At 33.2% G+C, this 17,240-nt stretch overlaps 1 protein-coding gene across 44 annotated transcripts in view; it reads right to left on the bottom strand.

Annotated features, from left to right (window-relative positions):
• Window positions 1–17,240, bottom strand: part of diaph2 (diaphanous-related formin 2) — a 712,207-nt gene that overhangs the window by 333,496 nt on the left and 361,471 nt on the right. For all 44 annotated transcript variants that reach the window (XR_012389930.1, XR_012389932.1, XR_012389933.1 and 41 more), the window contains one exon: window positions 5,755–5,853. Coding sequence is in view for 41 of the 44 variants with exons in the window: in XM_021481247.3 (XP_021336922.1) it covers window positions 5,755–5,853 (99 nt within the window). In the remaining 3 variants the exon portion in view is untranslated. The remainder of the gene's footprint in view (window positions 1–5,754; window positions 5,854–17,240) is intronic.

The following is a 17,240-nucleotide window of genomic DNA, read 5'->3' as shown; positions in this document are numbered from 1 at the left end:
TTCTATCTTTTTTTTAGCACTCCCTGTACATCCGCCAAATTGCAAGCATTTAAGCAAAGAGAGCACTTCCGTCCCATATATACTGTAAAAAAAAAACGCCATCTATACTAAACCGCCTCCACACACTGGCATAATTTACAGCAACTCTCACTTTGTTTTAAATGCAATCGGCTACATTTGTGGAGAAAGAATGCTGACGGAGGGCCTACCCCTGGAGCCGGACCAAGGATGGGAACAGAATGCTGGGATTGTTAAGCATGCTAATGGAGCACAGAGCTCTGCTGGGTATCTGTGTGGTAATAGAGGAGCGTGACTTCATGTAGCGGTTGCCTGCTCTGCTCGGTTCCTCCTACATTAAATGCACTCATGAGATTCGCAGCCTCTGCGTCTCATCTGGATTATTGTTTCAGCTGGAGCACCAAGCCCCACCCGGGTCCAAAGTAGCAGAACAAATATCCAGCTACTCTTTACACTCGCAATGCAATGATGTGTGGGTCTGTGTGAGATTGCTCATAGGCCCCCAGGATCGATGAACTCAGCAAGTTTTTTTTTTTTTTTTTTCCAAACTGGAGTATTTCAAAAACAAAAAAATAAAAGTGTGTGTATTGCCCAGGCTGCTCACAGACTGTAGTCTCAGCATGAGGGGGAGACAGCAATAGATACCCGGAGGTGTGAGTAAGTCTTACTGGCCAAGTAAAGAGCAGAAGTACAGTACATGTTGCACAACTACTCTGGGTCATTCCCACAACCCTGGAACAACCCTGTCTTGTCTGTGATGCAGCTTTTAAAATTATATAAATGAAACAATGAAAAATGAAGTAGAAAAACTACAAAAATAAAATTAATTAAATAAATAAATAAAAAATAACACAAAATTAAGTTAAATTATTAATTAAAAATCTAGATGAAATAATAAAATAAAATAAAAAAATACAAAGCAAAATTGAATTATGTGAAATAGCCTATCAAATAGTTTCTAAAGATGTCTCTCTCTTTCATTTTACTTTCCTGTCCCACCTCCCTTCTTTTTTTTCTCTGTGAAAGATGACAGATTTGTGGCTGAAGTGAATGTGTAACATCACTCCCACTCGTATGCTGGCATTACTTACTTCTAAAGCCTGAAGTGGTGTGTGTGTGTGTGTGTGTGTGTGTGTGTGTGTGTGTGTGTGTGTGTGTGTGTGTGTGTGTGTGTGTGTGTGTGTGTGTGTGTGTGTGTGTGTGTGTGTGTGTGTGTGTGTGTGTGTGCATCAAAGGCAGAGTAAGGAACAAGCGGAAATGAGGCAAATAACACAGAATGAGAATGTGAACATAAGAGAAAGTGAGTGAATGAGGGGAAGAGACAAATGTCACTGGCATCTTTTATGTGAGGGCCATCTCCATCTGCTTCAGCTCTAATTGAACAAGAAAAAGAAAGAAAGAAAGAAAGAAAGAAAGAAAGAAAGAAAGAAAGAAAGAAAGAAAGAAAGAAAGAAAGAAAGAAAGAAAGAAAGAAAGACCACACACAATCGCAAAACCTGACATTGACTTGATGTCCTTTAGAATGGCATAGTAAAGTTATTTCATTCACGAAAATGACAAGACCTTTTTGTTGTATTAGACCAGACTGACAAAATCCTCGCTATTAGTATAGCTCATGATGATGTTTAAAAAATTAACAAGTAATCAAAGAAATAAATCATACATAAAGACAAAAATAAAATAATAAAATATAAAATAAATAATATAATTTAAATTGATATAATTATACATTTATATATATTTATAATATAATTTATACATAAAATAATAAAATACAAAAGAATAAAAAAAACACAACAAACAAAAACAAATCAAAACAAAACTGAACTAGACAAAGCAACCACAACCAAACAAAACAAACAAACAAACAAATTATATATATATATATATATATATATATATATATATATATATATATATATATATATATATATATATATATATATATATATATATATATATATATATATATAAAGAATAAAATAAAATACAAAATAATACAAACAAAACACAAAAAAACACAACATAAAACAAAACTAAGCAAAACTAAGCAACACAAAATAAAATGAACAAACAGAAACAAAACAAAACTAAAAAATACATAAAATAATAAAATAAAGAATAAAATGACATAATTAAAAAAATATATATAATAAATAAATTCTGGCAATTACATACAACACCCTAGAACATAACTCAAACTCAAATCCTGGAGGGCCGCAGGTCTGCACATTTTTGCTCCAACCCTTATCAAACACAACTGATCCAACTAATGAAGATGTTCAAAAGAGTCTTGAACACCTTTATTAGTTGGATCAGTTGTGTTTGATAAGGGTTGGAGCAAAACTGTGCAGAGCCGCGGCCCTCCAGGAATCGAGTTTAAGACATATGCCCTAGAAGCATTACAGAGAATTTTAAGAACATGTGTCATTTGTATCCTGCATCTACAAATGTGCAGTTATATATTCATCATCTATGTTAAAGCAGAATTAGATATAGTGGTTAAAGTACATTCTTCAACATCAGCTCTGTAGCCAGACTCAATTCGCACATTCAAATTGCATTGATGCATTCAATTGGAATCCAAGTACTTTTCCAGCAAGGATGAAAACAAGCATGGGTAGGACATATACTCAGGTGGCTGGTTATTTTAGCATTTGCTATGAATATTTCATGAAGTGTGATATTGTATATCTAAGGTGTTCTCCTTTCCAAGACAAAGCCAACATTTCTAAAAAAGAATAAAATTGCTTTCTCATGCTGCTTTCATCAATCAGAGTCCAAAGAGTCGCAGACACTCTTGAGAACACAATGAATTCACACACATGCACACGCGCGCACACACACACTCCCTGAAGATTCAAGTGGGGGAAAAGAGAGTGGCAGAAAAGAGAGTTGCTAAATGGCATGAGGGTCTGGCAGGCTGATCAATACAGACCACAAAGCCATCCTGTGACATCATCAGGCCTTTTCTGCTGTCTAAAGTAGTTTCAGAACAATCGAGTACAGTGAACTTATTGTCATGTTAAAAAAATAGGTTTGAGATTATTTTGTTATACTGCTGGAAATAGATGGCACAATATGTGTGGTTATAAGGATTAACTAACACTGCAACATTAGTTCTTTTCTAACTTCGAGTTTTGTCTTGTTTCTAGTCCAAATATCTAAAAATTGTTTAATTAAGCAGACTTTTCTGGACACATAAAATAATATTATCTTGTTTTCAGAAATAACAAAACAATAATAAAATAAAATAAAATAAAATAAAATAATAATATAATATAATAAAATATAACATAATATAATATAATATAATATAATATAATATAATATAATATAATTTAATAATATAATATAATATAATATAATATAATATAATATAATATAATATAATATATTAATATAATATAATATAATATAATATAATATAATATAATATAATATAATATAATAATATAATTTAATAATATAATATAACATAATATAATATAATTTAATAATATAATTTAATATAATATAATATAATATAATATAATATAATATAATATAATATAATATAATATAATATAATATAATATAATATAATATAATATAATATAATATAATATAATATAATAATTTACATCAAAATTAAGTAAATTTTTTCCTAAAACAAGCACAGTGGTTCAGTAGTTAGCACTGTCGCCTCACAGCAAGAGGTCAATTGGTTGGAGTTCTAGCTTGGTCAGTTGCCATTTCTGTTTGGAGTTTGCATTTTATCCCTGTGTTGGCATGGGTTTCCTTTCAGGTGCTCCGGTTTACCCCTCAGTCCAAACACATGCAGTACAGGTGAATTGGATGAACTAAGTGAAGTTTCACAAACTAATTTCGAGAGGAGCACGTGATATGATTGATCGTGGCTGGTCTTTCATCTGAAATCATTAGTAAGCCAATTGGGTAATTTTAAACTCACTATAAATAGCCCGACTAGCATTACTCCCTCATCTCTGTAGTTTGAAGAATACCCCCATCCACCCCATCTCCCCCTTTCCTCTTTTACCATGGGGAGCTCTTGAAAACTACCTGATCTTGTACCACCTTACATGCTCATTGACCAGGCAGGAGCCCTGGGCTCAATTATCTCTGACCTCAGGGTTTTCTCCCAGGACAGCATGCCAATTCAGCTATTATTTTTAAGTAATATCTTAAAAATAATAATAATAAGTGTGAAATCTTGAAACTGACCGTACTGTATGAGTGTGTGTGTGAATGATAGAGTATATTGGTGTTTTCAATTCTAGATTCCTGCTAGAAGGAGATCTACTGTTTAAACATATCCTGCTTAAATTTGTTGTTCATTCCTCTGTGGCGACCCCTGATAATTCAGGGACTAAGCCAAAGGAAAATGAATGAATAATCTTCCAATGGGGTATATGAAATATGACTTATTTATTATTATGATTATTTTGCTAAGCCTACAGGCAAAATATTTAGCTTGTTTTAAGGAAAAAACTTACTTAAATTTGATATTTTATTTCTAAAAATAAGAAAATATGTTTTGCTTGTTTAGGAAATCCTGCTGGATTTAAGAATTTTTATTATTATTATTATTTTTTTTTTGGATATTTGAACTTTAAATAAGACAGAAACTCTAGTACGAAAAAAAGAAAGAATTTGTTTTATAATGTAGTAAGCAGCAAATAATAAGGTAAACTACCATTTAAACTGCACAAAATAAAAACAAATCAAACAAACAAACAAAAAAATGTCCATCTAGTGGCCGAACACAGAAGCCGCTTATAGTGGAAAGCGTGAGTATGTATGTGGTCTGGAGGTATTATAAAGTTGATGACGACAACTCTGCCATCACTCTTCTTTATTCATTTATTTTTAATGTATTATATAAGTATTTGATCAGGTTTCAGTATCAGTAGATACTTCAAATCAAGTGAGTTTGACTTAAGGGCAAAAAACCTGATGGAGATATCTCTAATAGTAAACAAATTATGTGATTATAAATGAGCATGTAAAACCATTTCTGTAGTTTGCCACATACTGTACTTACTTTGTAGATACAGTATCAAAGAACAATTGAACATATTGAATTAATGCCCTCCATGGCAACTTTAATAAATCTCCAAGAAGTTCAGGAGACTTAAGTGCATAACAGAATCCTCCAAGTTTTTGGTGGGGACTTTTTTTGGTTTTGCCTGTTGCTAGGATGAGGCAGACACAAACAAAATATTTTGTCCTGTTATCCTCCTGTGTGTTTACAGTGATATCAGAGGAATCGGGTAGAATCCATTATCAAAAAAAACAAAAAAAACAGCATCCCCAAAAAACCTGTTGCAGGAAGAGCAAATACTAGCGAATTCTGCTTGACAATACAAGAGGATAAGAGGAATTTGAAAGTTGACATGATATGTAGGAACAAGAAAAAAAACAAACAGAAGAGAACAGAGGAAAAGTGTCAGTCAAAGTCAGACAACATTGCGGCTATGGATTTAGCAGAGCCAGAGAGCCTTCTTTTTTTCCAAAAGTGACTTAGATCTGTCTTCTAGTGTGGAGCAAAAACATACCCAGGACAAAAAAAATATATAAAATAAAAAAAAAAGGCAATTCTTTAAAGACAAACGTAACTTCTTTGGAAGAAAACACATACACACACACACACACACACACACACAGGCACACAGATCTAGAGGCTTCTGGCTGAGTGTTAGGGGACACAGATGATATGGAATGCTGATAACTTACACAGATTCTGAGCTGTCTTGGCATCCAGAATCCGTAGCTCCTTCGCTTTTTTCTTGAATTGTGTCATCCTGTCATCTGTTTCTTCCACGTCCTTTTTCACTGAAAGCAAAGAGACAGAACCAGAGGGTAAGCATTAATTATCAAAACCAGTAAGTGCATCTGCTCAGCTTTTTTCGAGGATACAGGAAAACGAGTAGACGTGTGGAGACACTCAGGGTTTACCAAATTTCAGACAGCAAGCTTCAACTGAATGTCGGCACAGGCAATGATGGCAGGAAAAGGAACAGGATTTGAACATTCCTTGAATAAAATACCCATGTAAATCTCCAGCACAAACTCAACATATTCTGCGAGAATGTCAGGTGTACTTATTGGATCTTAGCATACTTTTATGTGTGTTCTGAGTGGTTCCTAGGTGCTAACTTAATGGATCAAATACAAACCCAATTTTTCTGTGATATTTAACTGTACCTGTTCTGTTGTTTTTGGATTTTGGGATATGCATGTGCTTGAATTATTCCATCTGCTGATTTCAATGATCCAGCTCCTTTAAGCAAGAGTGATTCTAATTGGCTGTGGGCGTTTTATTACTCATTGCCTGGTAAATAAATAAATGAATAAATAAATAAAGTAGGGAGAATATAATAATAAAACAAAATATATTAAAATAATAAAATAAAATATAAATAAAACAGAGATTGCACATATAAATTAAATGGAGGAAAATAGAATGAACAGATATCACAGGAAATTTTATAACTCATTGTTTGGGAAATAAAGAAATACATAAATAAATTAATTAAATTAAGAAGATTACAATAATAAAAACAATAAAATTAATAAAATTAAAGAATACATAAAATAAATAAAATAACAAAATAACAAATTAAATTAAATTAAATTAAATAAGAGATTGCACATAGAAAATAGATGGATGAAAATAGGATGAACATAGATACTCAGGATGTTTTATGACTCATTGCTTAGGGAATAAATAAATAAATAAATAAATAAATAAATAAATAAATAAATAAATAAATAAATAAATAAATAGGAAAACTGCAAAAAAAAAATAAATTAAATTAAATAGAGATTGCACATAGAAAACATGGATGAAAATGGGATAAATATAGATACTCTGGATGTTTTATTACTCATTGCTTAGTGAATAAATAAATTAATAAATAAATGAATGAATGAATAAATAAACAAATAAACACAATTTTATTCCAATGACACAAATACTCAGGGCAGTTATTATTTTTAATTTATCATAATTGTCTGATTCCCCCCTTTGCTCTGATATCATTGTATACTTCATCCAACCCTAAGTGCTGCCCACTGTAGTAAGCATCACTAATAAAAGTAACAAAACTCAAACAAACGTTTATTTATTTATTTATTTTTTTCGAGATGAACCGCATTGTTATATTCTGGTGCGATCTTGAAATACCCAAAATGAAAAGCATGACTCCTGTGCTTTGGACCACACTTTTTATGAGCTCCTGCTGTAGCAATAAAAATGACATATGTTCCTCTCTATAAGGTAATTATACATATGGCACCTCTATAACAGATCCAGGGTGGAAAGCATAAGGACAGAGAAACGCTAGATCATGGCAGATGTGTCACGATTACACCAAGACACTGATGCATGTCAGACTTCCTTTTTATAGCACGGCATATAAAAATAAAAAAAATAAATACAAATAAATAAATAAATAAATAAATAAATAAATTAATTAATTAATTAATTAATTAAAAAAAAGGTGAGGAAGGAAGGGAATGAGAAGGTATGAGAAAACGGAAGGGAACAGCACTAAAAAAATATATATATTTCTTGCTTACAGGTTTTTCTTGTTTCTAGTCCAAATATCTAAAAATTCTTAGTTCCAGATGCATTTTCGATAAAAATAAATTAATAAATGTTTTGTGTTTAAAAATGATAAATCAAAGTGAAGTTACACTGAAAAAAAAAACTATTTCTGCAAAATCATTGCAAACAATAAATATGAGCTGAATTTAAACAAATTAAATTCAGCAATGTTCAACTTAATTTGTTTTTTTTTTAATTCAGCCCAAAGAAATTGTTTAAAACCACTTATATTAAAAACAGTAGTAAACTCGAGGAATCAACTTTAAATGATTTGTTTGTTCAGTTTATCTCAAAACAAGCAAAACAGGGTTCCCACACTAAAAGCCAAATGTCAAATTTCTTGACTTTTAGCTGATTTTCACCGAATAAAAAGCTTAATTTCCATCACTTATGAGCACTGAGCAGACATAAAGGAACATATACAGTATATTTAATCTGATAATCTGTTGAGGACATGGTGCTAAATCCTGAAAAAAAGCTGGACTGGTAGTTAGATTGAATTTCTTTAGCTAAATTTTTAATTCATTTATGCCACCTTTTTTTAAAAAAAAAAAGAATTATAAAACACTGAAACACATGTACAGATACAAATACACTTTGATAAATGGAAAACATAAAAAAAAAAACTGACATTCTAATGAACTGGGAATAATAAATAAATGTAATACCCTGACTGAATGTTTGGAACAAACTTTTTTAATTCCATGATACTAGAAATTTCATGAACCGTGGAAACCCTGGCTAAAAATAAATATATAAATAAATAAATGAATGATAATAATAATAATAATAATAATAATAATAATAATAATAATAATAACAAAATAAATAAATAAATAAATAAATAAAGTAAATATGTAAGCAAAATAATCTTGTTTTAGCTTTACTTACTGTATCAATAGCAGCTATTTTAGTTTTTTTTCTAAGGAAACATTTTCTTAATTTTTACTGAAAGGGAAAGCTGGCCAAAAGTGAGATTTTACTCACAGTATACTCACCCTCAAGTGGTCTCAAACCATTATGACTTGCTTTATCCTGTTAAACATACAGTTGAAGCCTAAACATTACTAAACATAATAGTTTGGATAACTAGTTTCTAATAACTGATTCATCATTCGGAAATATTAAATATATATATATATATATATATATATATATATATATATATATATATATATATATATATATATATATATATATATATATATATATAAAATAAAGGGGGGCTAATAATACTGACTTCAACTGTATAACCAGATATTTTGAAGGAAAAACAAACACTATGGAAGTCAATGGTTACAGATTTTCACATTTTTTTGTTCAACAGAAGAAGGAAACTCATAAAGGTTATTATAAGTGAAGAGGGAGTAAATAATGACAGATATCTCTGAAAATCATTTATTTATTTGTTATACATTTGTACTAAAACCAAGACAAACAATCTAAGTGAGAAAGCGTTATTTATTTATTTATTTATTTATTTATTGCAGTGAGTCAGGTGAGACAGAAAAACAGCCAGAGAGACAGACATATGAAGATGATGTGCTAAAGAGCCCATCAGTGCATGACTGCAGCGCTGCTCAGTATATTGGAGTGAGATTTTGCGAGCCTGCTATTGACAAACACAGGGTTTGCTCTGTCAACGGCTCAGAGCCATGGAGATAATTGTGTTATTTCTGTAATCCTAAGGAGCAGCAGGCACGGCAGCTTGGAGCGGCCCTGAACCAACATTAATGCAGTACGTGTGTGACTGGTATTCCAGGGACCGGCATCCTTTGAGGCCCGCTTGAAGAGAGAGTGCTTCTCCCTGAGTGACATAATGTGTCAGCATAATCCTCGGCCCAACCATTGTCACAGTCAACTACCAACTAACTAAATTAGTGCGCAATCAGGGCCGTAGCTCTGGGACCCACCGGATGGAGAGAGAGAGGGGAAAAGATTGTGCGGAATACTCAGGTGAAAACAAAGAGAGAAGAAGACTAGGTTTTGGCAGATTGCTTGTGGGAGTAGGAGCGCACCTCAGCACTAATCATCACAACTCTGCTATTTATTTAAGCCCAAGATGGAAGTCTCCGAGGAAATCTCATACAAACAAGACTCTCCCAAGAAATCTGCATATGTGAAGGAGCTATCAAAGCAGGAGCATCTCCTAAGCAGGTGGATTTGCTGCTGGCTACAGGCCCTCTGCTGTAGTTTCAATAGCGCTGTATTAGGGATTGGACGTGATGGTGATTCTACTGGGCATGCTCAGAGAGTTGGATCTTCTCAAAGTTTGATTTATTTATTTGCGATTTTTTTTTTTTTTTTACAGCTAAAAGTGCAGGTGTGCTCAGACGGATTTGATACCAAGTAATTCATTTTGTGTGAGAATCTTAGCACCCTGACAGGTGACAGGACTTGCAGTTCCGAAAAGTAATTAATTATATAACTAATTAAATACATTCCACAAGCTGATCGCAGCACTGTGAATTTGGTGTCTGTTTTTCTTTGCTAGCTTGCTGGTGTGTCAAATGTGTTGACAATAGTTATACTTTAATACACTATTTTTGTGGGCATTTTTTGAACATCATATAAAAATGCTTAATATAAACTTAAATTGTGAAAATGCACAGGCGCAAAACTCAGTAAGATAAACTTTAGATTTGACTTTGTTCATGATCTACAATGGAACCACACTTACAGAATAAATACCCGAATGAGTAAAAAAAAAGGTCACAATTTATTTTGATGGTTCGTTTGTTGAATTTAAGTTGCATTGCATCTACATGCCAACTAATTCTCATTAGATTATAAGTAGACTGCTAGGTCTAGGGTTTGGGTTGGTGTAACTTAAAAAAAAGTTGCCTGTTAACAGGCTGCCTGTTAAGTTTCGTATTTATTTTAAAATATAACTTACCTATAAAGCTTTAAATAATCTAGCTCCTGTTTATCTAACCAACCTTCTGGCTCGCTACAATCCAACCCGCTCTTTAAGATCTCAAAACTCAGGGCTTCTGGTAGTACCTAGAATAGCAAAGTCGAGTAAAGGAGGTCGAGCCTTCTCAGTTATGGCTCCTAAACTCTGGAATAGCCTTCCAGAATAGACACACTTTGCAGTTCAAAACAGAATAAAGAAAGCATAGCACTCAATGAATCACGTAACGATATGATACATGAATGTGCTCCACACAGGTTTTGTGCATCTCATTTACATACACTATGAACAGTAGCGATGCTAATTATCCTCTTTATTATATATATTGGCCAAAAGTGAAATTGTCTTGCCCAACTGAGCCTGGTTTCTCTCAAGGTTTTTTTTAAAAGTTTTTTCATTGCCGCTGTCGCCAATGGCTTGCATGGTTCAGGACCTGTAGAGCTGTGCATCGATGGACTGCTCTTCAGTGTTTGGACTCTCAGTATTGAATATCAAACCACACTGATCTGAGCTAAACTGAACTTAAACTTTGAAATCTGGACTGACACGGTTTCAATTTACTATAATATTATATGTGAAGCTGTTTTGAAACAATCTACATTGCAAAAGCGCTATAGAAATAAAGGTGAACTAAATTGAATCATGTAATAATAAAAATGAGCATAATAAAATAATATAAAATGACAGCATTTATGGATATAATAAATAAAAATATTATTATATCCATAATAATAAATATATTAATAAAAAAGACAACATTTATGGATAAACCAGTAGACCAAACACATTGTAAAATATCTGCAATGTTGTTTAGGTCGGTCAAAAATCCAATAGTCAAAGTTTGTCATCAACGTGGTTTGGTACCTCCTAAAACTGTCTGAGAGCAGTGTCTGCCTCCACAAGCCACCATGCATTCATTGCATTTCATCTTTGTCTTCTGAGAAACAAGTCATTAATTATAAAAGAAATAAAGTCCACCATGGCTTCTCCAAAGCAGCAAAATTCAGTTTTCTTTTTGATATTGGACACCAGTTCATTATAAAGTTATGGTTTTGTTCTCTTTGACTCTGATTTCGGAAACGGTGCTGTATTTGCAAATGTTTTATGCAATATTACAATTCGCATCTTTGGATGAAAACATAGCTAATGATGACATCAATAGTCATCAACAGCATTTGCAATATTAAACTGAGAATGCATACTGAATTCCTAATCTTACAACTGTATTTTTAAACAATATGACACAGACATTCAGATAGCTAGGGACACACACTGAAAAAAAAAACACATTATGTGTAGTCACATAATGACTACAGCTATTTTGTTTTCTCATACAAAAAAAAAAAAAAATATATATATATATATATATATATATATATATATATATATATATATATATATAAATAAATTTAACTTCAATCTAAAAAAAAATTGTGGTCAATAAAAAAATAACATTCATACCAAAAAAAAAAAAAAAAAAAAAATATATATATATATATATATATATATATATATATATATATATATATATATATATATATATATATATATATATATATATTGTTTAATATAGAGCAGGGATGCCTAAACTGGCCCACAGGAACCTTTGATCTGGCCCACCATATCATCTGAGAAGAAAGGAAGAATGATGGCCATGGTTTAGAGATTGTCATTTCAAAGCTAATCTAACCTTGTTTGTTTGTTTTAGTGTTAAAAGCTAACTGAAATTAAATGGCGTAAATTAATCTGAGAACAGATCAAGGCAAAGGGAGATTCTGCTTGACTAGTGTATTCATCATTGAACTCCACTGTGTTGTGATTATATTTTTGTTTCAATAAGTTTATCAATTTAAATGTTATACTGCATTAAGTAATATGATTTAAATTATTTTTTTCTATTTACTTTATGTCTCATGAAATAACTTGAAAAAAATATATTTTTATGTAATATATATGTAATATTAACTAATATACAGTTGGTACATTGATCTTCGGCCTACAGCTCTTAATAATATTTGGCTTTTGATCGTTTATACAAAAAAGTATGGGCACCCCTAATATAGAGATGTCGAAATATTTATTCTTCCCAATGAGAAAAAAAATGAATAAATACATTAACTCGACGTTAACTCGATGGATGTTTTTATAGAAGATGAATCAATTGAACTACTTTGGTTTGACTTGAAATCAAAATCCAAGTAAAGATGTACATTGGAATAAACTATAATAAATACATATAATATTAGGCTATGCTATAGCTAATTATTTTATTTTATAAAATACAGTTGAAGTCAGAATTATTAGCCCCCTTTGAATTGTATTTCTTTTTTAAATATTTCCCAGATGATGTTTAACAGAGCAAGGAAATTTTCACAGTACTTCTAATGATATTTTTTTCTTCTGGAGAAAGTCTTATTTGTTTTAATTTGACTAGGATAAAAGCAGTTTTTTTTTTTTTTTTTAAACTATTACACTATTGTAAGGACAATATTATTAGCCCATTTAAGCTACCATTTACGCTGGTAGATAGATGGTAATCAAACTCATATTAGAAATACATACAATCTAAAAGCACATAAACTACAATTTTTCCTTGAGTTGGAATGGCATGAAAGTTGCTGTATTAAAATAAAATTATTATTGTGAAGATTGTTTTTATTTACCTGGGATTTTGTTTTGTTTGTTTTGCTTTAAGGCAAATTGAATAAAACAGTTTGAATCAGAAATCATAATTTTTCCCATATATAAAAATGTACTTTGACTGAAAGTCTGCAGCTTAACTTTTTCCAGTGTAGATCATCATTTGTTCATGTGCACTGAAGGCTTCGTGGAGCAGCAGGTATTTTTCCACTCCAAAGAGTCAAAAGTGCACTCAGTGTGTGTTTGACTGAAACGGCTTCAATCTCAGAAACTTGAAGACAAGAGAAAATAAAATACCAGGAAACGGGGCTCCCGGAGGATCTAAATATTTTAGGGGAAGGGCTGCAGGTGAGGGAACAGCTTTCAGCCATATTGTGGAGCTCAAGATACCCCCACCACCCCCTCAGGCGCATTGTCACACCCTTCCACCAGCTGGCTCTCCCACCTGGGTAGCCCACGCTCTCAGCAGGATGTTCTCAACACATCCTCAGGCTCTTCAGCTGTTTGAGATCCACAGCCCGCCAGGCCTGCGCCTCCTCGGTCCGAGCAGTGATGGATTAATGAGAAACAGACTCAAGCTCAGCCCATCGCCACGCTTGGTGTAAAAGGCCAGTTTTGGGAGGCTTTGTTTTATATCTGCAGCACGCTTGATAATTCAATTACACTTCGCCCTACAGATTCAGAGCTTTCATCTGCTGGCTTTCAATGTTTTGTGGTGTTACAGGAAGTGAGAACTTGCAGAACAGCATGATTAGAGTTGAGAAGAACACGTCACTGATTTTGAATACAAATCATTAGTCCAAAATTTCACATTCTGTCCAGCACTGATGATGGAAATGCACTCCAAAACATGCTTTCCTTACTTAAGGAGTTGTTGTCTTGTTTCTAGTCAAAATAATAAATCAAAAATATCTAAATCAAAATCAGAAAGAGCTTTATTGCCAGGTATACATACATACATATACACATAAAAGGAGAAAGGGTGAAGAGACAATTGAGACCTGTCAAGTGAGCATAATAAAACATAAGATATATAATTCATTCATTCATTCATTTTCCTTTAGCTCAGTCCCTTTATTTATCAGGGCTCGCCAGACAGAATGAACCAACTTATCCAGCATATGCTTTATGCAGCGCATGCCCTTCCAGCTGCACCCCAGCACTGGGAATTATCCTTACACTCTCAAATGCACACACATAAACTACGACATATATTTACCTATATATACTGCATATCTTTGGTCTATGGGGAAACCGGAGCACCCAGAGGAAACCCACGCAAACAGGAGAACATGCAAACTTTACACAGAAACGCCAAATAACCAGGTTGCTTGAACCTGCAACCTTCTTGCCATGAGGTGACTGTGCTAACCACTAAGACACTGTGTCACTCTATATAATTATTAATATACATATAAAACATTATATAATTCAAAAAATATAATAATATATACCATAATTTATAATATGATATAATGTATAACATAATTTGTTTTCGTGACAGAAGTTTCCGCAGTGCAACAGAATGACAGTGACAGTACAAAGACACAAATAATAAAGTATTAAAAAAGAACAATAATAAAATAAAAAAATAAGAAAATGGAATTGACAAATGTAGTCCAATTTATTACTATATACAACATTGCATGAATTGCAAATTAAATGTTAACTGTGTGTTGTTGTTGTTTATGAAAAAAATAAATAAAATGTTTTCTGTGTGCATAAATAGTGTTTGTTCCACAAAATGTTTTATAAGTTTTATAAGTAAAATGTATTGTTTTATTTTCATTATTATTTAATCAAAATTAAGTAAGAATTTCCTTAAAAGAAGATAAATAAGACATAATACATAACCTCATAATCTCTCTTACAGGTATACCCAATTTAAATGTGAAATTTTGAAAACCAGATCTAAATGTAGCAGGAATGGTCGGGTCGGGTAAAAAATTATTCTAAGCAAGCAGTGGGTGAACAAAGACTGAGTATGCAGTGGGACTGCCCAGGAAAAACTCACTTCATTCATTCATTCATATTTTTTTTGGCTTAGTCCCTTTATGAGTCTGGGGTGCCAACTTATTCAGCATATGTTTTACGCAGTGGATGCCCTTTGAGCTGCAACCCATCTCTGGGAAACATCCATACACACTCATTCACTATGGACAGTTTAGCCCAATTCACCTATACCACATGTCTTTGGACTAGGGGGAAACCGGAGCACCCGGAGGAAACCAATGCAAACGCGGGGAGAACATGAAAATTCCACACAGAAATGCCAACCCAGCCGAGGCTCGAACCAGCGACCTTCTTGCTGTGAGGTGACAGCACTACCTACTGTGCCACCGCGTCACCCCAAAACTCACTTCTAATTCATACAAATGTTTTACTTTCCTAGAAGATGCTTCTTGATTTAAGAATTTATAGATATTTGGACTAGAAACAAGACAAAAAAACTCTGAGTAAGAAAATCTTTTCTTTTCTTTCTTTTTTTTTTTTTTTGCAGTACTCCCGACTGCAGAAAGAAAGAAGCCAAAATTCCTAACAGCCAAGAGAGCTAAGCCTCTTGATCTACCCACTAGAATATGCTTAGTGTACTGAGACAAGCAAACATTTCTCAAAGCAGGACGTGTTCACCACCCCTCCAAGTGGCTAAAATTGTTCCTCAATTAGCTGGAATTTTATTTGTGACAAAAATTCATTTTCCAGCATATATGTGAGCCTTTCAGAAAGGTATTAAAGATAATCAAAAACTAAAAACGCTATTATATTTGATAAGTGATTTTCTTTTCTTCTGGTGCCTTGTACAGTTTAGTTGATGCTGAGTGAATGATTACATAGTTTCATACTTGCTTTGAAATTGAACTCTTATTAGCTAATGAAGGATACAAATGCAATCATCTGCGCAAATGAATAACAGCAAGTAACAAAATTCTACATTAAGCAGTTCTCTAAAACACCGTAATGAAATGCTGGGGAGATTTATTTGAATGTGGATGAAACCTCCAAACTAGGCCTTGCAGAATTACAAGTACAGAAGTGCGCATAGAGAAACCAATACAGATGGCTCGTTAAGATTTTATGGATAACCACATTTACACAAAGAAATTAAAGTTGATTCAAGACATGTTGAGTACATGCAGGACATAAATAACACGGATGAATACAGCGAAATGCAATAAATAAACGAACAAGCAGGCCGGCTATCACTGAACGAGAAGAAAAAGCCAGGTGGTTTTTGTTATAAGCTGACCGTGAAGGACTGATTATGTCCGGGGCGTTTTCAGCGCAGTAAAAACAGCAGTATTTCAGAGTGATGCTTCAGTAATGTGATCCATTAGAAGGAAAACACAAAAGTACAGAGTTGTTCAGAGGGATGCCGGTTTCGAAATGTTAGCAAAATATTAGCCGTACACGATTGCTCCTGCCAACGTAATCACATGCATGTGTGTTGAGTCCACAGACATTGTTATATGTGGAGATGAGAGAAAACAGCTCTTGGCGGCAGCAGGAGGTGAAACGCAATATCAATAATAGAACTTACAATAAGAAAAGCAATAAAAAAACTCAAGTTCACACAAGCCCTTTCTGTGATTTTTGGACAGAGGGCTGCCCATGGGAGCTCCTCATTGCAAAAGTTTGGGCGTAGAGATTGTTTACTGGACTTGAATGCTTCTGCTGGGAGCCGTCCATGTGATATCTCCCCCCAGGCTGCAAAAGCCTTGAGCATTAGCAAGCTAAACACTACCACATGTTCGCTTCCGGACTGAAATGATTCACCCAAGAGCAGCCGCAGAGATATAAAGTTAGCGATGGTGAGCAGACGACTGAAAACACTGATGACAGGTTCCTCTAAAAACCTGTTCAATGTGCCGGCAACGCATCAGACAATGAGGAGTCTGACTGTCCACCGGGAAAGTGCGTTGTCGGAATGCGCAATCTGTCTGGAATAATCTGACTCATCTACCTCCGCAAAACTGACTGTCCAAACTTGAACAATGCCAATCAATACGAGGCAGACTCTTTCAGGAATTACATAAAGTCTGGGTGAAAGAAACAAAA

The sequence above is a fragment of the Danio rerio genome, chromosome 14, assembly GCF_049306965.1.
Source record: "Danio rerio strain Tuebingen ecotype United States chromosome 14, GRCz12tu, whole genome shotgun sequence".
Taxonomy (NCBI): domain Eukaryota; kingdom Metazoa; phylum Chordata; class Actinopteri; order Cypriniformes; family Danionidae; genus Danio; species Danio rerio.
This window is presented reverse-complemented; position numbering and strand designations above follow the sequence as displayed.